We start from the raw sequence: 23,859 nt of genomic DNA, 5'->3' as shown, positions 1-23,859 counted from the left end.
AAGATTGTGGATTGTTTGGGGATGGGGGTGGCATACGATTTCAGTAGGAATTATATGATGTCATACTGTCATGAGAGTAAAAAGGGACAACATGCGGGGTGGAACCCAATGAGGTTGAACCTGGTGTACTGATACCCAATCAATTTGCCTGCTGTGTTACCATGGAAGCTCCAGATATCTTTCACTTTGCCCATATCTGTCCAAAGCATACCTGATTTCTGTCACTGTTTTGGCAATCCCATACATCTGTCAGCCTTGCAGAAAGGAAGTACTTGCCTTGGAGCCCCTCTTGCTTAAGTTCTATATTCAGAACGTCAAACAACCTAATTTTCACTCATACTGAATTTTTTATTTTGGTCTCATTTCCAATTTTACCAATAGACCATCTGCATGACTGATTTTCAGGCAAGGCCATTCAATTAAAACTAATTTTTTTTAAAAATGGTTATTCATCTTGATTTGTGGCATGTAGAGATTGCGGCCAATACTCAGCCGATGCAGAAGTGCCAGCATTGGTGGCTGGACAACCCCGCGGACTTCCTGATGCTTGATCTCTTTGGCTGGCAAGACTTAAGCATCCCTGCCAGCCATGCATTCGGTGCCACAGTTTTGGAGTGGGGGGGGGGTCTTAGACCAAAATGCAAGGAGGAGCTAGGCCCCTGAGGTCCCCCATGGCTATACCCCTGGGAGGGAGGCTTCTTTTGTTCTAGGGGCAGGGGGGAGTTAGGCGTCCAGACAGGGCCAGTTTCGGTTTTAACCAAAACCAAGCAGCAAATTTCAGCTGCAGATTGACTTTGGCCAATACCGAAAATCTTGGTTTTGGTCGGTCTCTATCCCTAAATGCCAAACTTGCCATTTAACATGCAGTTGTACATCATCACTTTTCAGTAAATAGGGCCCTATGGGAGCCTGGAATTTGGAAAGCCAGGGGTAATTTCAGTCATCTGTAACACTAGACTAGAGCTTCCTAAGGACATCAAGAAGATGAAAGTAGTGCAAAGAACAGCTTTAGTCTGTGCTGGACTTGTAAATCTGATGTAGGTAACTTTTACTATATGTTGCTTGGATGTACTGTTTTCAAGACATTCTGGGGTATAGTTTGGTAATGAGTAAAGATGGTTTTCGATTTCATATAGCGCTGACATATAAAATTGTTACTTTGCATTCAGCTGTTTTGCCTCACTTGGTTCGAAAATATAAGGCCAAATTGTCCGATACCCTAATGGGTTTAGCAATTCAAAATGTTCTATCAGAATGGAAAGACAGCACTGCTCTTCCTTTTCCTGCGTGGTGGGCTGCAATTTGTCTAATATGTAAACATGAGGAAGTAGCTGCTATCAAGCGGTGTGGGGTTGAACATTCTAAGAGGGTTTGGCCTCTTATGAACATTGTAGAGTACATGCTATATGATTTTTTCTTTTTAATCTTGAACTCCTCATTCGTCAGTTGTACTTTTGTTGGGAGGGAGATGAGGGTGTTATTGGGTGACTTCTGTACTGCTTAAAATGTAATAAAGATATTTCAAATAAATAAGAACGGCTATTACAGTAGTGCACGGAGAACCCGTAAAACAAACCCTACACAGAAGGACCTAAGGAACTCAGTGTGCTCTCTAGAACACAGAAGGAGGAAGAGTATTTGATAGAAATATCCAAATATTTGCAGGCTTCCAGAGGTGGCTGTCTATAGAGGCAAAGGTTCAAGGACAGGGGGGTTATGAAATGAGACTGGTAAGCGGGAGGCTCAGATGAAATGTGGGGAAAATATTTCTTTATTGAAAGGGTGGTTGATGTTTGAAATTGTTATAAGCCAACGGTTCCCAATCCTGTCCTGGAGGACCACCAGCCAACCAGATTTTCAGGATAGCCCTAATGAATATGCTTGGGGCAGATTTGCATGCCTGTTACATCCATTATATGCAAATCTCTCTCATGTATATTCATTAGGGCTATCTCGAAAACCTGACTGGCTGGTGGTCCTCCAGGACAGGCTTGGGAACCACTGTTATAAGCAGAGGTGATTACACCCAAACTAGGATCATAATTCTAATACTCTTGGGGCAAATACAGAGGATGTTGGCAAGAATGAAGGCCTGAATCAAGTCAGATCTTCAGTAATAGAGAGGACTGGAACAATTGGATAGACCAACTTCTCCTTTGTACTAACATGGACTAAGTTACTATTGTTTAAAATAAAGTTTGTTAACCCTTGCTTGTTTCACAGCCTCCAGTCAGAGAGTTCCCCGAAAGCAGTGCTCATTCATCCTCTGTCCAGACACAAAACTTCTCCTCAGAAGATTCTTTAGATCTCCTCGATTCTTTTCCAGGTATTTTCTGTACCAAGGGTCCTCTGGGCATAGCATACTACAGTAGACTGAAGAATACAGGGGCAGTAGCTCAACGAAAAGCGTCACTGTACAGCTCATAGTTCCTCTGCCGTCCTGCATAGAGCGATTTCCAATTGTAGAAGCACAACAGTAATTAAACAAACCTTACATTGCCACTGTGTAAAAGAGGGTCTTTGTGTCATAATGAAATGGTTCTGTGCAGGGCTTGTGAGAATTTCGAATACTGGTTTCAATGTGATGTTGCACTAATCTCTTATTTGCAGGAAGCATATAGAGATGCCGAGTCTCTCTCATTTGAAGTGTGTCACACTCATTTGAATCTAATCTTCTATTTCTGCGTTGCACATACCTAGGCAAGCTGAAGGCTTTATCTTTCTCAATCTCATACTCTTTGAGCCATTTCTCTCACTCGTTGGGAGTGTGTCACATTCTTATGAAGCAGTAAAGAATGAAATTGTCTCTACCCCTTATCCAGGGGGCCAAACAAAAGTTCAAACGTCCAAATCCAACTATGCAAAAGCCAACTGGAAGTACTTAGCTTCTCTATGGATAACGCAGCCAGCAGATAGCAAGTTCGTCCTACGGGACTCCGTTTCGGGGGTGAACACCCCCTTCTTCAGGAACCAGCTGGGCTGTGCTGTAACCCCCAAATCATTACCGTAGCCTTAGTTACAGCAAGGGTCAGGGCTGGTGTTAAACATGCTGGTGTCCAAGTCAGAAAATAAAGGAGGGGGGCCTTCCTGATCCTTTGGTGTCTGGATATTTTATTTTTCCATTGTGTTGGTTCCAGTTTCTCTTTTCTGCTTTCGGGTCTGTCTTCTGCTAATTCTCCTTCAAACAGCTGCTGTCCATTTGTCTTTTCTCCTCTCTTCTGTCTTTATTCCATTTCCTCAGTACACCTGTTTTTGACATATCGATCTTGCCTTTTTAGCTCCTTTCACTTTTTTTCTTTACTGCCTCTCTGCTAACTGTTTTACCCTCTTTCTCATCCTTCTCTTTCTCCTTTTTATTTTTTAGCTACCTATCAAATTCCATCTCCTTCTCTTTCCCACTAGCTCTCCTATTCCCCATCTCACTCCTTCCCTAGCCTTCCATTCCCTTTCATCTTTAATCAACTCCCCATTACCTTATTTCTACCATCAATAATCAATATCCTCTCATTCATTTCCTTGCCTACCCCCACCCCAGGGTCTGGCATCTCCCATATAGTTCCAGCATTTTCAGCATCTTCCTCCCTACACCCTTCCAGCCCAGCATCTGCTCCTCTCTCTCCCTCCCAACCCTTGTAGCCTGGCAACTCCCTGTCCTTTCCATTCTCCCCCAGGCATCTTCCAGCCCCTTCTCTCTTCCCCCTCACCCATGGTCCAGCATTTCTTCATATCTCTTTGCCCCCTCCAGTTGTCCAGTGTCTCTTTCTGGATCTAACATTGTCCTCTTTCTCCCTTCCCCTCCTGTGCATATCTCTTCCTCCCTCTCCTCTACCCCCATGTCCTTCTTCTTTTCCCTCCTCCCACTGTCCACAACTCTCTTTATCTTGTGCCTTGGGTCCAAAATCTCTATTTGTCCCTCCCTTCCCATGCAGCATCCATCTCTCCCTTTATCATGTCCAACATTTCTTCCTATCTCTACCTGTGCGTCTCTCCCCTCCCTCCCCTGCCCAACATTTTTCCCTCTCTCCCCCTCCCCCCATGCAGTCTCTCTCCCTCTCTTCCCTTCCAACCCAACAATCCTTCCTGAATTTCTGGCCACTAGAAACATAGCCAGTTAAGCTGATATTCATCAGCTGGCCAATTAAATAATAGCTCCAAAGATATTGCTATTTGTGCAGTTAACCAGTGAATATTGGTGCTGTCTATGTTATGCAATATAACTGGTGACTGGGCTAACCACAAATATTCATTGCAGATAGCTAGCTATCTTCTGCTGAATATTGGGCAGCCAGTTTAAGATTGCAAAAACATACCTGTTTTAAGCCTATTTTATAGAGAAAAGTAGTCACCTAGTTTGCTTTATAAAATGCTAACATAAATGGCAGAAAACATGCATCGATTTAAGTTGTGATCATTTACACCAGCCCAGCCCCTGTCTAGAAGGTACCAAGAGTGCACATGAATTATAGTATTTTACAATTTATGTGTGCACATATATAATCTGCTTAAGCTCCGCCCCATGTGCATGCTCCCATGGTTGGTATTTTATAAGAAATCATTTATGTGTATTTTTGCTATCTAATACCAAGAGGTATTACCCCTAAAATTACCCCTACTGTGTTGTTTTCTCAGTTTTGACCCATGCCAAATTTTGCCTTTTTCTATTTTTGGAGACACATGGATAGATGCATTCAACCCTTTCTATATAATTACATATCATTTCTTTCCAGCATTCCATTGGGTTAGAAAGAATAAACAGGAGCAGGATGAAAATGCAGACTTTATGCCCATCCTCAAATTTTCTTAAGATTAGTTTTCAGCTTTATTAACCCATCTGTGTATTCAACCTGATAAAGATGCTTTTTCCTTCTTCTTATCCCTCTACTGTATCATTTATGAAATATTGAACTGGATTGTGCACAGGACTTAAGACGCTATACTGATAAACTCTATTCACCACTACTCTCTGTTTCTGTCACTCTGCCATTTTTTCTGTCCATCTTTCCCTCTTAAGGCCCTCTCCTCCCCAGTTTATTTATGAGCTTCCTTTCTGAGACAGTATCAAAGGATTAATGAAATACAAGTCTATCGCACTCACTACTTGTCCAAGCCATTGTATTGTTCTGTGTTTATCCTGTTATTTTTTCACAAAAGAGTTCCTTGATGTTACAGTTCTTGAAGTTAGATGCACTGGTGGTATACAAGAACATAATAATAATAATAATAATAAAAACGGTTGTTAAGACTGTGTGGGTCACTGTGAGTCAATTTTTGGCCAATTTCTAAACGGCGATCGATGTTCAAATGGCTTCCTGTGTAAATGAGTTTTGCGGAGGTCTGCCATAATCCCATCTGACCAGTTGTTTAGAAACCAGTTCTCTCACATTCTCAGACCCGGCAGGGGATGCCTTAAAGCAGCCTCCTGCCACTTGGCTGTTTGGGACTTTTTTTTTTTAATGACACCGGTGTGTGTGTATTACACATGCACAATACCTGTCCCATTTAAAAAAAAAAAAAGTTGAGCCTACACCCCCCCCCTCCGATGATGGCCTCCCTCCACAACTCCCAGAACAAAAATAAATGCCCAATCACTCCTGCCACCAGATGAAATGACCCCCCCCCCCCCCCGCATAACCAACCCTCCCTCTCTCCTTCCCCACTCCCTATACTTTGCAAAAAATCAGCAGGAGGGATGCCCACCTCCCCCAGCTCCCCCACATACCCCAAACCACCCCCGTACCTCTATGTGAATAAGACAGCAGAAGGGATGCCCAATCCCTCCTGCTCACAGGCCCAACTCTACAAAATGGTGGGCCTTCCCCTTCCCAATGCATCCTGGGATGCAAGGGGATGGGCCTAAGGCCCTGACTGACTCAGATGCCTATGGCCTCTCCCAGGGGAGGGGCCTTAGGCTTCTCCCTGTGTATCCTAGTATGCACTGGGCAGTGGGCCTAAGGCCCAGATTGGATCAGACGCTTAAGGCCCCTCCCAGGGGGCATCTGAGCCAATCAAGGCCTTAGGCCCCTCTGCCAGTTTGAGGGGCACCTAGTGTCAGGAGGGAGTGGGCATCCCTCCTGCCAATTTTTTGCAAAGTATGGGAAGTTTTTTTCGGGTCGGTATTAACGATCGCTTATGCCTTGAAATGTTAGGCCATCAATTGGATAGCTCATTTTAATATTAATGACCTCATTTTAATAGTAATGAGGTCATTTGCATGCCAGAGCTGGAGAATGTACGAATGCATGGAAAACCACGTGGTAAGCTGTTTTTTCTACATTGGATTGGCAAATTCAGTCGGTCGCTAAACAAACTATCGGAGCATTTAGTTCATCTAGGCCTTGGTTGGTACAATATCTTTCTGCTGACATTGGCTCTTTTTGTCTTTGAGGAACAAATGATCTTGAGCTCTAATAATGCATCAGGTAAGGTCTAATGATGTATCTTGTCCCTCCCGCACAGATTCTGGGGAACCCAATTTTTTCTCTTACCTGCTATTTAATGAAGAGAGTAATGATGGCCCTCCAGAGGCTGCCAGTTCATCCCAACTTTCTATGCTGCCTCATCTGGCTGACTTGGTTAGCTACAGCATTCAAAAGGTTGTTGGTTTTGCCAAGATGATTCCTGGATTCAGGTGAGAGTGGCTGTTTTCTTGTAACAAATCATACTGAAAGTGAAATAACCTGCTTAGTTTGACCCTCTGCTTTGTGGCAGCCATGCTACTAACCAAGCAACGTAGTATGCAGCAAAAAAAGTGTAATATAAAAATGTCTTTCAATATACCATATAGGGCTAGATTTTATATATGACACTTAAAACTATTGGTGCTGAAAAAACCCACTGAGTACAATTCTATAAACGGCACTAAAAGTTAGGCACAGATTATAGAGTAGCGCTTACACCCGGAAACCATGCCTAATTTTAGGCATGTCCATTTCTTCCAATTGAAATGTGGAGCAAATCCTTGTTCCTAAATTAGGTGCAGAACCCCTGTGTTCTATAACAGCGCATGTAAATCCAAGGAATGCTTCCGATCTGCCCATGACCCTTCTATTTCATCTGCCCCTTTTTTATTTACTCATAAAATTTAGGCACAGATTATGCACCTAAATTTACATATGTTAACTTTTAATTCTAGTATAAAAGGCATATGAGTCTTGACCAGTGGGTAGGGTTACCATATGGCTCCAGAAAAAGGACAGATTGAAACATCCGATTTCTAGTTTCATTGCTTTCAATGGACGTATAATTCGGATGTCTCAATCTGTCCTCCTTACTTCCATTGCTTTCAATGAAAGTAAAACCTGGATGTCTCAATCCGTCCTCCTTTTATTAGATCCATATGGTAACCCTAACAGTGGGTAATCTATCCCTACTCGTGGATTGTGTAGAAGGCATATTTTTCAACTCTGCCTCCTACATAAAAACATGCTTCCGATCTGCCCATGACCCTTCTATTTCATCTGTCCCTTTTTTATTTACTCATAAAATTTAGGCACAGATTATGCACCTAAATTTACATATGTTAACTTTTAATTCTAGTATAAAAGGCATATGAGTCTTGACCAGTGGGTAGGGTTACCATATGGCTCCAGAAAAAGGACAGATTGAAACATCCGATTTCTAGTTTCATTGCTTTCAATGGACGTATAATTCGGATGTCTCAATCTGTCCTCCTTACTTCCATTGCTTTCAATGAAAGTAAAACCTGGATGTCTCAATCCGTCCTCCTTTTACTAGATCCATATGGTAACCCTAACAGTGGGTAATCTATCCCTACTCGTGGATTGTGTAGAAGGCATATTTTTCAACTCTGCCTCCTACATAAAAACATAAGAATAACCAAGATGGCCACGACGGTTTGTCTGTAGGAAGATGCTCTCAATAGACTATTCCCAGTCTTACCTTTTATCCGCAAAAATGCCAAAGAGGAGAGGCAGAAGCACTGGTGGCACCTCACGGCGCCTGGAGAGCTCTCCTCTGGTAACCATAGACGAGTTATTGAGGCGCCTGCAGCAGGAGAGAATAATGCCGGGGAATCGCCTGCTGGAGGTCCCGGCAGTGAGTGAAGCCGCGGTAAACCTCCCTGGGCTAGACACGACTCTGAGCCCTGACGTAAGGTCCTGCCTCCACAGCTGCAGGGAGCCAGCTCACCTAAGGAAGATAGTCTATCCGAGGAGGTAGACTTGTTCTCCCGGGAGGCTTCGTTGAGCCAGGCTCCAGAAGACATCGAGCCTGCGACAGGAACATCAATGGAGCAGACAGAAGGACAAGGTGGAAGAGAGAGAAATCCTGGGACTGAGGAAATCCAGCCAATACAATCAGGTACTTTCTCTTTTTCAAAACCCAACAATGTTACCCTGGATTCCTTGTGGGACTTAGGGGTCCTTTTATAAAGGTGCGGTAGCGGTTTAACGCACGGAATACCATGCATTAAACTGCCTGCCCGCTAGTACCTAACGCCTCCATTGACGAGGCGTTAGGATTTTAGGCTGCCACGGGGATTAACGCGTGATGAAATGTCTGACACGCTAACCCCCGTAGCGCGCCTTGATAAAAGGAGCCCTTGGTCGTAAGTTTGGGGCAGTCACTATCTCCACAAATAAAGGAATTGGAAAAAAGAGTGTTAGCATAAAAAGAAGAATTTAAAAACTTTAAACAAGATACTCTTACAATGGAAAATAAAGTGGAAAATATTGAAAAAGAGTTGTCAGAAGTGAAGCAAGTACAGACTAGACTACCCTTATTAGGGATAACACCAATATGAGAAGGAAAATTGAAAATTTGGAAAATAATTCCTGCTCTATTTCCGCGAAAGAAATGTTGAAAAAATATCTCATGGAAATACTGGATATTTCAGAAGATATGCTTCCTCCTTTTGAACAAGTATTCTACCTACCAATGAAAGAACAAGAAGATATTCCTCTTCAAAAACAGGATTTACAAATGGATGTCACTGCAATCCTGGAAACATCATTGAAGGACATAGTAAAACCTGCTATGCTCATATTAACAGTGGCTTTATTGCCTGATAGAGATTGGCTATTGAAGATGTTTTTCAAAAATAGACAAAGAATTTATGGGACTAAAGATACAGATGTTCTCAGACGTGACTAAAGATACCCAAAAACGTAGATGACAATTCCTCCTTCTTAAACCAGGGGTAACAATGATGGGAGGTGTTTTTTTTTATTGCGATATCCCTGTAAATGTATTGTCAAATATAGATCTAATACATATGTATTCTTCGATCCTTCTCAGTTAACAGGGTTCCTCTCTACGAAACGCCTTGAAGGGGTATAAGAAACAACAGCAATAATTTAAAGTAAATAGAAAGACTCCTACTACCGCAGTTAGATATTTGCTTTTCTTGCTAAATTGATGTGATTTATTTTTATTAACACTCACTAAAAGTCTTGGATCCAATATATGGGATTAATAGTATTGATTAAGAATTGTATTTCCTATTTGATATTAGTATTTTGTTCAAAATATTATTTCTGGGTTTTTTTCAATATTCTGTATAAGAGGTTTTCTTGGAAAAATTTAAAAGCAATAAATAAATAAAAGAATAATCGTACTGGGTCAAACCAATGGTCAGTCTAGCCCTATATTCCGTCTTCACAGTGGCCAATCCAGGTCACAAGTACCTGGCAAAAACCCAAATAATAGCAACATTTTCTGTGGTTTAGAATGCCGGAAGAGGAGCCTGTTTAATTCGTATGGTTTAGATCAGTGGATCCCAAATCTATTATTCAGGAACCCCAAACATGCCTGTTTTTTCTGGTACCCCATAATGTATTTTCATGAGATGTGTATACAGCCTAATTCTATAAAAGACGCTTAAATCTGTGTGCATAAATCTGGACATGCACCCATTTTAATTGCATAGTAAGTCAATTAGCACCAATAATTGGGATCTTAACAAGCAGTTATTGGTGCTAATTAAAATTAATATTTATTCACAGGATCCTCACATAAATTTTATGCATGGTTCTAAAAGGGGGCATGGCCATGGGAGGGTCATGGGGCATTCCTTCAATTTATGCACATGGTTATAGAATAAGGGGAATCCATGCCTAATTTAGGTATTCGAATTTACATCGCTTTCCGGTTGGTGTAAATGACCTTGCCAAATGCTGTTTTATAAACAGTGCCTAACTTTGAGCACCGTTTATAGATTAGCACTAAACACTGTTTTCTTTAGGTGCCATATATAGAATCTAGTCCATAGTGTTTAGACTATTTCCTTTATAGTTGCTGGTTATCCTGAAATCCAGACCTAAAGAGACGTTTTTGATAACCACTGGCAGAGCAAACTTAATTAATTACCTCGAATTCTGTTCCCTGTATACAGAGACCTCACCACAGAGGACCAGATTGCCCTCTTGAAATCCAGCGCCATTGAAATCATCATGCTGCGGTCAAACCAGTCCTTCACCTTGGAGGATATGTCCTGGACATGTGGCAGCAATGACTTCAAGTATAAGATCAATGATGTCACTCAAGGTAACCAATTTCTACAAGGCACGTTATCTCAATAACTTATTGAGAAACCCGTATCTCAAATGAAATAAGAACTGTTGACTCCTCCAAACAGCGTTCAAAAGTTTCTCATACACCTCTCCCAATACATAACTTGGTTCTCAGCGGCACCACCTGGGACTCAACAAACTTTCATAGTCCAAGGCTTTATGTGTCAACTCTTCATTGAACCCAATTTTAATTTAATTTAAGTTAATTTTTAATTTAATTTATATTTTAAAAATACTTAGGGCTCCTTTTACTAAGGTGTGCTAGAACTAATGCCAGCTCAATGCTGGCGTTAAGGTCTAGCGCGCGCGGCAATTCAGCGCACGCTATTCTGCGCGTTAATGCCCTAACACAGCTTTGCAAAAGGAGCCCTTAGCTTTGTGGTTGAGTTGCAGGGATATTACAAGCCAACATGTTTCACCTAACTTGGTTTTTTTCAAGGCAAATCCCTTACTGCTCAAAGCGTTGCACTTGATGGTAGTGGTCTAAGTGCAATGCTTTGAGCAGTAAGGGATTTGCCTTGAAAAAAACGAGTTAGGTGAAACATGTTTGCTTGTAATATCCCTGCAACTCGACCACAAAGCTCAGTATTTTTAAAATATAAATTAAATTAAAAATTAAATTAAAACTAAATTAAAATTGGGTTCAATGAAGAGTTGACACATAAAGCCTTGGACTAGGACTATGAAAGTTTGTTGAGTTCCAGGTGGTGCTGCTGAGAGCCAAGTTATGTATTGAGAGAGGTGTATGAGAAACTTTTGACCGCTGTTTAGAGGAGTCAACAGTTCTTATTTCACTCAAGGTAACCAAAACACAGAAATAATGGTATCTACCCGTTCTTTCGTCTATTTAGTATCCGGCCTTATCTTCACTTCCCCACCGCTAAAAATCTTCTGTAATTATCCCAACCTTTCCTGAATTCAGTTATCGTTTTTTGTCTCTAGCACCTTTGCTGGGAAGCTGTCCTGTGCATCTATTACCTTTTCTATTTAGAAATATTTCCTTGTGTTGCTCATTAATGTACAGAATTGCAGTGTTGTATCGTCACCCTATGATCTAGAACATTTCATGCTTCTCTGTGAGCAGCTCTTTTGTGGAACTCATGGTTTCAGTAATTCATGTAACAGAAGTCAACTCTTAATTACTGAAATTTTAAATTTGCTTCAGAACTCAAACATTAAAAAGAGATAAAAAAACAAAAGGGGTCATATGTTTTTCTTAAGACTTATTTGTACTTTCCGACAGTTGGCTTGTGAACAAATATCTTTATTGTTTTGAGCAAAATGTACATAGGTTACAGCTTTTGCTAGAGGAAATGCCTGGCTTTACTTCTTGCTTAGATGTGTTCTCTGTACAACACATGCTGGAGTTTTAGGTTCTCCCTCTCTTATTGTCCTATGCTTAGAAATAAATGAATCAAACAAAAGCACTATAATTTAAATGTAGGTGCTTACTTCATACATCAATGTGGTAGCTAGGAAATACTTTCTTTCCTGCTATACAAGCAACCATATTAGATCCTAACCGACCCTCAGTGGCACCACTCAGGACTCAAACTTTTCATTGTCCTGAGCTTTACGTGTCTGCTCGTCACTGGGTCTAATGATCTTTTTCATAGAGCTTAATATTTTTTTCTTAAACTTTTTATTCTTTTATATTTTTATAGTTTTGTACTTAGCTTTAGACTTTGGCTAAGTCCTCTTGGCTCGAGATGTCAGTATTTATAAGGGATGTCATAGCCGACATGTTTCGCCTAAATAGCTTTATCAAGGCTTCATCCCTCTTTACCGAATTGGCGGTTACAGTGGTTGTCGGTGGTAAAGAGGGATGAAGCCTTGATAAAGCTATTTAGGCGAAACATGTCGGCTATGACATCCCTTATAAATACTGACATCTCGAGCCAAGAGGACTTAGCCACAGTCTAAAGCTAAGTACAAAACTTATAAAAACATAAAAGAATAAAAAGTTTAAAAGTTTAAGAAAAAAATATTAAGCTCTATGAAAAAGATCATTAGACCCAGTGACGAGCAGACACGTAAAGCTCAGGACAATGAAAAGTTTGAGTCCTGAGTGGTGCCACTGAGGGTCGGTTAGGATCTAATATGGTTGCTTGTATAGCAGGAAAGAAAGTATTTCCTAGCTACCACATAGAAATAAATGAAAGCACTCTCATTCCACCCAGTGGATACTCCTCATATTGTGCTTGACTTAAGACCGCTCTCACTATATTTTCCCTTCTTTGAGTTACAAAAAAATGCATAGCAGACAGCATGGAAAGCAATGTAGAAACATGATGGCAGATAAAGGCCAAATGGCCCATCCCTCCCGCTGCCTGGGGGGGTGGCTTTATGTCAGCGGTGGGAGGGAAAGGGCATCCTTCCTGCCGATCTTCGATTTTAGGTCTTTTTTTAAATTATTATTTGTAGGTTTATTTTACGCATGTGTCAATTGCTATCACCAGCATTTGGTACATGCAAATTTAGTGACCCTCTGCAACTCTCTGTGAACCTCATTTGCGTGTGTGTTTTTTTAAAGAATGACTCGCCTTTTTTAAATCATTATAGTATCGAGCATGTGAGAATCTTCCCCCTAGTTCTTAGTGGAGCACATGAATTGGTGTGGGAAGTAATGTTACTAAGGCTTCTTGATAATAGTAATTATAACATGATCAGATTTGATATAATCCTGGAATAAGTTCAGAATGGAAATCCACTAAAACAGCATTTAACTTTAAAATGGAGACTATGATAACATGAGAAGAATGGTAAAAAAGAAACTTAGAGGAGCAGCTGCAAAGGTCAAAAATTTACACGAAGCATTCAAAAATACCATCCTGGAAGCCCAAACTAGATATATGCCATGTATTAAGAAAGGAAGAAGGAAGACTAAACGACAACTGGCATAATTAATGAATGAGGTGAAAGAAGCTATTAGAGCCAAGAGAATTCTTCAGAAAGTGGAAAAACGATTTGAATGAAAATAATTGTAAACAGCACAAGGAATTTTAAATCAAATGCAAGACACTAATAAGGAAGACAAAGAGAGACTTTGAAAAGAAGATTGTGCTGGAAGCAAAAACATACAGTAAAAACTTTTTTTAGGTATATTTAAAGCAAGAAGCCGGGAAGAGAATCGGTTGGACCATTAGACAACTGAGGGGTCAAAGGGGCTCTCAGGGAAGACGAGGCCATAGTGGAGAAATTAAATTAATTCTTTGCTTTGGTCTTCACCAAGGAAAATTTTGGAGAATTACTGGTGCAGAAAGAAATGGTATTCAGTTCTGATGAACATTGGAAGATATGAGTCAATTTAACAAACTGAACAGTAGCAAATCACTTGGACCGGATGCTGTACATCCCAGGGTAGTGATAGAATTTTAAAAATGAACTTGCAGAGCTATCGTTAGTAATTTGTAATTTTTCTCTGAAACCATAGTACCGGAAGACTGGAAGGAGCCAACATGATGCCAATTATTAAAAAGTGTTCCAGAGGTGACCCGGGAAATTATAGACCAGTGATTCTGATGTCCGTAACAAGCAAAATGGTAGAGACTATTATAAAGAACATGGATGGATTAATGAGAGAAAGCCAACGTGGATTTAGTCAAGGGAAATCTTGCCTCATCAATCTACTGCATTTCTTTTAATGTTTGAATGAATACGTGGATAAATGTATGTATTTGGATTTTCAAAAGTTATTTCATGAAGTACCTCATGAAAGACTTCATAGGAAATTAGAGAGTCATGGGATAGGAGGTAATGTCCTATTATGGATTAAGAACTGGTTGAAAGACAGAAAACAGAGTAGGTTTAAATGGTCAATATTCTCAATGGAGAAGGGTAAATAGTGGGATTCAAAAACAAAAATACTCTCTTCACTGGAAAATTCTTTACAATTCTTTACATGTCTTGAAAATGTCAGCATGACAGCGTGATTACTGTTTCTATTAGAGCCCCACCACTTTAGAGCTCTTAATAAACTGGAGGAGAAACCTCAGATTCCAGTTTGCCACCAGCTATTTAACTCAGCCTGCAAACTTCTACGGGACAATCCTCATTGGTTTAAACCTCCACCTTCAATTTAATGTTTAAATGTTTAAACTTGTACAGTTTTAAGACAGTTGTATTCCTTTAAATCATATTTTAAGGAGTACTTAGCTCGTTATTCACTGTTCTGTTGTCCATTGCCGACAAAGGCTGTCTGCGTTTCGCTTTGGCTGCATCAGGGCTTTGGACAATAATGTCAATGAATTTCAATTGGCATCTGCTTCTCTCTGCTCATTACAGTCAGCCAGTCAGCCACATGATATCTGTTATGGTGTTTGTGGGTTTGCTGCTGCAAGCAAGGGAAGTAAAGGATTAAAAGAGCTCATGTGTAAAGGAAAAGTGGAAAAATTTGATGCTTATGGTCTTGCAGGTTGCATAAAATTCCATGGCATACTGCAGATTGCCAACCCCTGCATAGGGAGTGAAGTACTTTTGTGCATGAAAGAAGAGCAGTACTTGAGTGTTATGGTATGTGTTGATCTTAAAGTAGCTAAACAGATAGAAATGGCAATAGCAAAACCAAAAGGATGTTTGAGTGCATTGGGAGAGGAATGGCCAGCTAGAAAAAGGAGGCAACATACCTGTATGTAAGTTTCTGGTAAGATTTCATTTAGAGTACTGTGTACAATTTTAGAGGTCACACCTTCAAAAAGATAAAAATAGGATGCAGTTGGTCAAGAGGGCAGCTACTAACAAGGTCAGTGGTCTTTCTCATCAACTATATAGAGACAGAATTAAAGATCTCAAAATGTATACTTTGGAAGAAAAGCAGAAGAGAGAGGCATTTACCATAAATGAACTGGAGGCAAGCCTCTTTGAATTGAAAGAAAGCTCTGGAATGAGGAGGCATAAGATAAGGGTGAAGCAGACAGACTCAGGAAATACTTCTTTACAAAAAGTATAGTGAATGTATGGGATGGTCTCCCAGTGGAGATGATGGAAACAAAGACTATAACTTCAAGAAAGTGTGGGATATGTATGCAGGATTTCTAAGGAAGAGGAAGGGATAATGGATGATAAGGATGGGCAGTCTTGGGCCATGTGGTTTTTATGTGCTGTCATTTTCTATTTTTCTATGTCATTTAAGTTTGGCTTTGATTCCATCTTCTTTCTATATAGAGATCTTCCATGTTTATCCCACACAGTTTTGAATTATGTCACTGTTTTTATCCCTACCACCTCCCCCAGTTCAGTATTCCAGGCATCCACCACCCGCTCTGTGAAAAACTATTTCCTGAAGCTAATTCTAAGTCTACCGCACTGCATCCTCAATTCATATCCTCTGGAAGTTATTAATATACAAACAAATCTTTTTCAGAGATGAGGAAATGTTAAAACTAGGCAACATGAATTGAGGGTACAGTGTGCTAGTCATAGGAGTAAGATTAGGAAATAACTATTTATAAAGAGGCTGATGAATGCCTAGAATGCATTTATTTCTTAGCCATTCACAAATTATCAGCTTCAACTCTGATAACGGGGTAACTTGCAGTACTTCCTGATACTGAGTCACTCTGTTCATCTGATAAAACTCACATAGTCAATATTCAGTTGGTGTATGCTTTATGCAAAATTTCTTAAGGACCGTCTTCTCTCCATCACAAAAGTGAAGAAGTCTATCCCATCCTCAGTAACTCAACCCACTCAAAACAGTAAAAAAATAAAAAAAATTCAACCCTTCCAACCGTTTCCCCCCAGATTCCTTCCCCCATTTACAGTATCTCATAAGGAACCAAGACTTCAAAGTTGACATCAAATATCAAAATGGTGCTGGTTGAACTAAGGCTGTCCTTTACTTGTCATGAGCATCATTCCTGGTCCTAAAGACCTCAGCCTATCCTAAGCTGGGTGAAAAAATGTTTACATCAGGTAGGGGTCAGAGAATAGGGAAGGCTCTACACCCCCTGAGGTCAACTTGGCAGAAAGAGGGTAAAAGAAAGACACTTAGCTGGTATCAGCATTTTTCTGAAGGTCTTGCATTTTGCTGGAGTTGCTGGCGTTTGCAGCTGCTCCCCACCTATGTTCTCTTCACCGGGTTCTCACTGAGTAACAAGTCAGATCCAAGACCACACCTATATTTATGCATATATATGCATAAATGATAGAATTCTATCATTTATACCCCATCTATGTTCCTGGCTCATTCAAGTATAGCCTTATAGTGGTAGAAAATCCAAGAAAATATGCTGTTATAAAGAGCGAGTTTCTAAATTCAAATGATTTCTTGATGAATTTTAATACCGATTAATTTAATATAAATTGAAGGAAAAAAGATCTCAGAAGCTGTTTAGCCATAAATGATAGTACAGCAGACCCTCAATATTCGCAGGGGTTAGGAGCAGAGCCGGCTCGCGAATATTGAAAAATCGTGCTTGGCACGCTCAGCTGGCTTCCGCTAGTGAGTCCGGCCGCTGCTCTATGGCTGTCAGGCATGCGCGGTAGTGCTTGCTCTCCTAGCTGCAATCATGGCTGCAAGTCGCTCATTTCTGGCTGATGTAGCGCTTGTACCTGTCTGCCAGCGGGCCAGCTTAAGTGAAATTTTGTAATTGTCTGGCAGGCTAAATTGTATTACACCACGGGCCAGATTTGGCCCGCAGGCCAGAGTTTGACGTGTCTGACCTACACTGTTTGGCATTAGGCACAAGCACGAGGTAAGCTCACCCAAGAAAACTCCCAAGGAAATGTATAAATAAATGTTTGGTGGCTCTTACCCATGCTGTATTTTTCCTCCATTTTGGTTAGGACTCAGCAAGTCATTTTGGAGAGTAAGCTCACTGCCCCCTCCCTCTCAAGTAACTTCTAGCCACCATTTTCCAGCCCTTTGGGGAGGGGAAAAAATAACTTTGCAGCGTCACGTGGCACCAAGCATTACCACCTGAGACAGGGAGCCAAAGAGAAGGCAATGTGGGAATCCTGCAACCTCCCCTTCCTCATTCTACTTTGGGGTTGGGGGCTACTGCTTTCTAAACTTTTGTGAGAGTTCTCCAGAGTTTTTCGATTGCGTAAATCTTTTGCCTGTCTGGATATTACTGCTGCTTTTCAACTCTTTAAGTGCTCCTCAGTTCTATGATAGAATTCTTATTAGAAGATGTCTGATTATAAAAAAGAAAAAGAAAAAAAATATTTACAAAACTTCCATGAAATTCATGAAAAGAATGGCAGTGTGCTAAAGGGTGAAAGGATGGAAACCCCACATTAGGGGAGAAGAGAGGGGCGGGAGATATTGCTACCTGCCTCTTCGAGTTTTCATCTATTTTAGGCAGGAATGAATCAGTGTCCAGAAAAAGAAAAAATAATAAATGCCTTGAATCATCTCAACCTTTTCTGTCCCTCTCCCTCTCCATTAAACTCTCTCTTTGTTTCTTTTTATAGATCCATCTTTTACAGGAGACCATTTTAAATAAGGGTCCTTCAAAATATATCTTCTGATAAGTACACACATAAAAAAAAATACGCACACAGGCAGCTCAGTGACATACATAAAGTGAGTTAATGTTTAACCTGAGACCCAGACTGCTTTTTCTCTTCTCTGAGAAGTTTATCACTTTCATTAGGCTGATAAATGCTGAAAAAGGATTCATTCTTTAACATAATTCCTGTTAAGAAATGTGAAATGTATTTTCAGAATATATGTTTACTAGTGTTTAAGCCTGTTACATTAACGGGTGCTAGAATAGATTAGTCTGATCCAGTATGGCTCTTCTTCTTATGTCTTACCCCCATATTCAGGCTCCCATTTCCCCTTTTGCCTTCCCTATTTCCACCTTTTTTCACCAACTTAAAAATCTGGCCCCTTTCTCTGTCCTTCACCTCCATAGAACTCCCTCTCCATTCCCCCTTTCCCCATCAACCTTTGCTTCTGCATCTTCACTTATTCTTCCAGCTCCTATCTTCAGCCCCTTTCTCTCACATGCCCCAGTTTTAGCCCCCAACTTCAGTCCCAGTCCTTTTCTCTCACATGTCCCCTTTTGTAGCCCCCTTCTCCCACCTCCCCCTTTTTTCATCCCCAGCTCCCTTCTCTCACACATTCCCTTTTTATAGCTCCCAACCCTAACCCCCTTCTCATACCTGCTCTTCCAGCCCTCAGTTCTAGCCCCAGTCTCCTTATCACACCTGTCTTCCTTTTCAGCCTCCAAATCCAGACCTAGACCCCCTTCTCTCACAACTCACCTTTTGCAGTCCTAAGCTCCAGCCCTCTTCTCCGATCTGTTTTCTTTTAACAGCCTCCTACACCAGGCCTCTTTTCCCAAGAACCCCCCTTTAAAGCCTCCTTCCCTCACATGTCCCCTTTTTCCAGCCCCATCTCCAAGCTGCTTTTTAACTCCCCAGCCCTTTCTCCCATCTTTTCCCTTTCAGCCTCCAGCCCAGCCTCTTTTTATCACCTGTCCCTTTTGCAGCCTCCTTCTCACACATATCCCTTTTCTGCTCCCAGCTCCCTTTTCTTACACATCCTCATTGTCAGCTCCCAGCTCCTTTCTCTAACATGTTCCCTTTTTACAATACCAACCCCAGCCCCCTTCTATCACCTACCCCTTTTTTTCAGCCCCCAGTTCCCTTCCCCTATTTGACCCCTTTTGCCTCTGAAATGTGGATTGGACCCTGGCCAATGAAATCAGTTCCCATTCGCTCTGGAATACCGACAGCATATCGTGCGCTGAGACGCTTCACTGCTCGGCGGTTCTATTGTACTGCATGTGTTTTAATGTGACATGGAGGCACGGAGTTTCAATCGTAGTGTGCATGTGCTAACTAAGGTATTATTTTATGCTTATGGTGTATATATCTATATATCTCAACTCCACAAAGATTTCTTTATCAAAATCTGTTCAAATAACAGAAAACTAATTTGATCAGCAACATCATTAGGTGTCTTTTGCCTAAGAACAGTTTCTGTAAAACGCTGATGCTAAATAAACACTGAGAGCAAGTGACAATCACAGACACTTAATATAAACCTGCTCTTTAATGATATGATGGAGATCTGTTTTTCAGCTGTCTGTGCTATTAATAATGAATCCTTAAGAGGATTCAGAAAAGGTAGAGAATCTCCTGAGGGCATGCTTTTTTTTGCTTAATGGAATTTGATTGGTTGAGCGGGCAGCCTGTTCAATCAAATTCAGAATAGTGTCATCAGGGTCTTCAAGGGGCTGGGTGTGCTTTTTTGTGTTGTTTACTTTTTGCTGATGCAGTTTGACTGGCTGAGCAGGCAACCTGCTCAACTAATCAAACTGCATTAAGCAAAAAAACAAAGGAAAGCATGGCAGGGTTGGGAATTTGCTGAAGGCTCCGAAGACCTTGACTACATGCCACTGCTGCCGGACTTGGCTATTCAGTGCCAGCCACTATCAGATACCAGTATAGAATATTCAGGTTGAGGGCACCAGGAATTACTCAGGTGTTGCTGATATTCAGAGGCAGTACCAGGATAATTATCTGGTGAACTTAGGACAGTCTTTTCTCTGTCCCAAGTTAACTGGGTAGCTATCCATGTACCTTTGCCAAATATCTTTGGTGCCTGGATAACTTCTGACTCTGCCCCCAGACTGCTCCAGCACTCTGAATAGTGCCATGGCAGTCTGAACTGTCCAGGTATATGCTACTGAAAATTTGGGTGGAATCCATTCAGTAAGGAGTTACCTAGGTAGGAGCCTTTCCTACCCAGATAACTTCCTTTGAAAATTCACTTCTATGAATTTAGATGTTGTAATTTGTCCATTTTCCTTTCTTCTGGTTGGTGAAAGTTTTTGATTGAATAATAATTTGGCACATCATTCAGCATCCACATTTAAGGTGGACACCAACTTCCAAAACTTTATTGAATAAGTAATAAGCATTGAATGTACAACCTATTGGATGATGAAGAAATAAAATTACAAGTTTGAGTCTTAAAACTGTTGAGCTCTCAGAGTATTTCTGCTGAATTTCTGAATAAGAAGCAAGTCCTTTTAAAGGCTCTGAAGAGGCAGATTGATGAGTCTGAGTTGTAGGGTGTTCAGAGTTCTGGCTCCAAAAATGGAAAATCTACTGGCAGAAATTTCCAGCATTCTCTTAGCTACTGTTTGCTATGAATAACTGCAGGGACAGATTTCCTACTCAGCCCTTTCTTCCATCTCTGAGGGAGGCCAAGGAATAATAATAAGACACAAATTGAAGTTTAAAAACATAAAGGCCCTTATGGGAGAACAACTGGGGCCTGCTCAATTAGACAATATGCACACAAGCATCTCTCACCAAGCCATATTTTCTCCGGTTTGTTTTAAATCTACTACTTCAAGCCATTTTATTAACTTTATGGCATCATTTCATTTATTATTATTCATATGTAAATTAGTATATCTTCCAATTGCAATACAACTACTTCATTAAGATCCAATGATAAATTGCATATAACTGCATTTTGCCACTAGGACCATATTTGATTCATTGGTCTTATGATTTCTTGTCAGTCTTACTTCATTAGTAATTTTCCCTAACATTAGCAAATCTATAATTGTTTAGTTAATCACACACAATTAGTTTAACTCCTCTCGGAAATTTAGGGGGTTACATGTAGACTTTTTTGAGATCATCATCTATTTCAATGCATGGAACATTTTATAACAATGTGTTAGTGATTTGATTCCTGTTCTAGGATTTGGGACTTAGGTCAGTAAACATGGTATTTCTATTCTGTCATTGGGACCCTTTCATTACCCAGTCTACAGTAAGCAGCAGCTGGGACAAACATCTATTTTAAAACTTTAAGTAACAGCTTGCCAGTAATGCTAACCAACCAATATTCTTTTTACTGTGATCTTAAAGCATTTCTCACTTCATCTTCTATTTATCTATATTGGTGTTTTTCTTCAGGTATCCCAGGCAAGGGGTGTCTCATGCATATTGGGTTATGCCCCCCCCCCCCCACACACACACACATCCTGCTACTGTTATTCCCATTACTACATGTCACTATCTAGGTGAAAGGTTGCACATCTGTCATGATGTTGATCTAATTTCCTGAGAAAATATGAAGGTAGAAGTACATAAGAACATAATAATTGCCATACTGGGACAAACCAAAGGTCCATCAAGCCCAGTATCCTGTTTCCAATAGTGGCTAACCCAGGTCCCAAGTACTTAGCTAGATTATTGGTTGCCTGAGATACTCCTTGCCTGGAATACTTGAAGAAAGACACCAATATAGATAAATAGAAGATGAAGCAAGAAATGCTTTAAGATCACACTAAAAAGAACCCAAGTAGTAAAACAGATTTTATGCTGTTTATCCCAGGAATAAGCAGCGGATTTTTCCAAGACATCTCAATAATGGCCTATGGACTTTCTTTTCGGAAATTATCCAAGCCTTTTTTTTAACCCCACTAAGCTAACTGATTTCACCACATTCTCTGGTAATGAATTCCAGAGTTTAATTACACATTGCGTGAAGAAATATTTTCTCCGGCTTTAAATCTACTACTTAGTAGCTTCTTCACATGCTCCCTAGTCCTAGTATTTTTGGAAAGAGTGAAAAGCGATTCACATCTACCCTTTCCACTCCACTCAGTATTTTATAGATTTCTGTTATATCACACCTGAGCTCTCTTCTCCAAGATGAATTATAACACCTAAATATAGTGAGCCCAATATACAGCCAGGGGTAGTCAGTGATTTTTAAGACACTGACACCTGCAGGTGAAATTTGACCAAGATATTTAGTTTTGAGCCTAATCTGGCACTGAATATCTAGGTCTTTTCTGACCATCAGAAGTTGTCCAGATGCTGGATGATAAATGTCCAGAATATGATCACTATTGTAAATATCAGCGGTTGCCTGGGTAACTTCCAAGTTCGTTCTGATTTCATCCTGGCATCCACAGTTCATCTAATAATCCCTCCATGTCCCTCCATTGTTTGCTTAAACTTGTATGATACTTTGCAATCTGTCCTGTTTGACGTTTTGTTCCTCCACTGTGTATTTGCATCTATGCATGTTAACTTGTAACCCACCCTGAGCTTTCTGGGAGGGCGGGATATAAGTTAAAATAAATAAATAAACCAGAGATTGCCACAGCAGCCAAACCAGATATTCAGAGGCACTCTCCTGTTAACTGCTGCTGAATATCTTCCATAGGACTAGTCAGCAGGAGCCTGGTTAAATAGTTTTCAGGATCAACCTCAGTGTAAACAGAATCAGAGCAAACTGAAAAGCAGTATAACTTAAAGTGGCTGTTATAAGACAGCACAGTAAACACATGTTATTGATTGAGGATGTTTAAAAATAATGAAATTGCTGATTTATGGTCATTCTTTCTCTTAGCTGGTCACAACATGGAGCTACTTGAACCACTGGTTAAATTTCAGATCAGTCTGAAGAAACTCGACCTGCATGAAGAAGAACATGTCCTTTTGATGGCAATTTGTATTGTGTCACCTGGTAAGGGATACTTTAAATATCCACCTGCTAGTAACCTAGAAAACTACTCCCCAGTGTGGGATCTGATCTTATAGCAGGACACCTATGTAAATACATCAAAAAGTGCCTCTTGTATAAATGCTTCATATAAAAGACTCTACATGCAGCTCCAAGGACATGCTAATGCCAACGTTCACATTTACACCGGCTCCAAAGCAGGGTTTAACTGTGTGTGTGTACTCTAACTGTATATTTTATATTCCTGAGGGAATTCTGCACAGCCTCATAATGCAGAATTCTCCTCCTATGCTGTACTAGTCTGCACTTGAGGGGATGCTACTTTAAAACTCAGAGAATTGAGTATCAACCACAGGCTAAAGCAGTTTGGCTTATCCATTCTACCCATCCATACCATCTACAATCCCTTCCTCTCCCTTAGACATCCTATGTTTCGAGTTTCAAGATTTTATTAACATTTGATTCCATCGCTTATCAGAGCTTCTAAGTGAGTTACAGGTAGGATTTAAAGGGGATTAAAGTTAATAACACCCATAAAAATACAAATTATAACATGAGCATTTTAAAACAGCATTTAAAAACAAATAGCTTAACTAACGTGAGATGAGTCGAACTTAACTAACGTGGATCGAAAGGTAATTAGGGAAGAAATACAATTTATATAGAAAAGGAAAACATTTAAGGAAAGTACAAAAGGTAGGGGAAACTGAAAATTGTTTCTTTTGGAAGTTGAAGGATGGAAAAAAGTGTAGAATTTAAGTTTTCTCCCATGCTTTCTTGAATTCAGAAAGTCCTCATCACCACCTTCACCAGGACGCCATTCTATAAATCCTCTACTCTTTCTATGAAGAAGTATTTTGTCAGGTTACTTCTGAG

The 23,859-nt window shown here is 40.4% G+C and overlaps 1 protein-coding gene across 1 annotated transcript in view; it reads left to right on the top strand.

Annotated features, from left to right (window-relative positions):
* VDR (vitamin D receptor) overlaps positions 1-23,859 on the top strand; it is a 178,894-nt gene that overhangs the window by 141,556 nt on the left and 13,479 nt on the right. The window contains 4 exon segments of the mRNA XM_033939458.1: positions 2,224-2,326; positions 6,457-6,628; positions 10,352-10,503; positions 22,870-22,986. Coding sequence (XP_033795349.1) covers positions 2,224-2,326; positions 6,457-6,628; positions 10,352-10,503; positions 22,870-22,986 — 544 coding nt within the window.

Source organism: Geotrypetes seraphini, chromosome 3, assembly GCF_902459505.1.
Source record: "Geotrypetes seraphini chromosome 3, aGeoSer1.1, whole genome shotgun sequence".
Taxonomy (NCBI): Eukaryota; Metazoa; Chordata; class Amphibia; order Gymnophiona; family Dermophiidae; genus Geotrypetes; species Geotrypetes seraphini.
The sequence above is the reverse complement of the archived record's forward strand: the minus strand, read 5'-3'. Positions and strand labels throughout refer to the sequence as shown.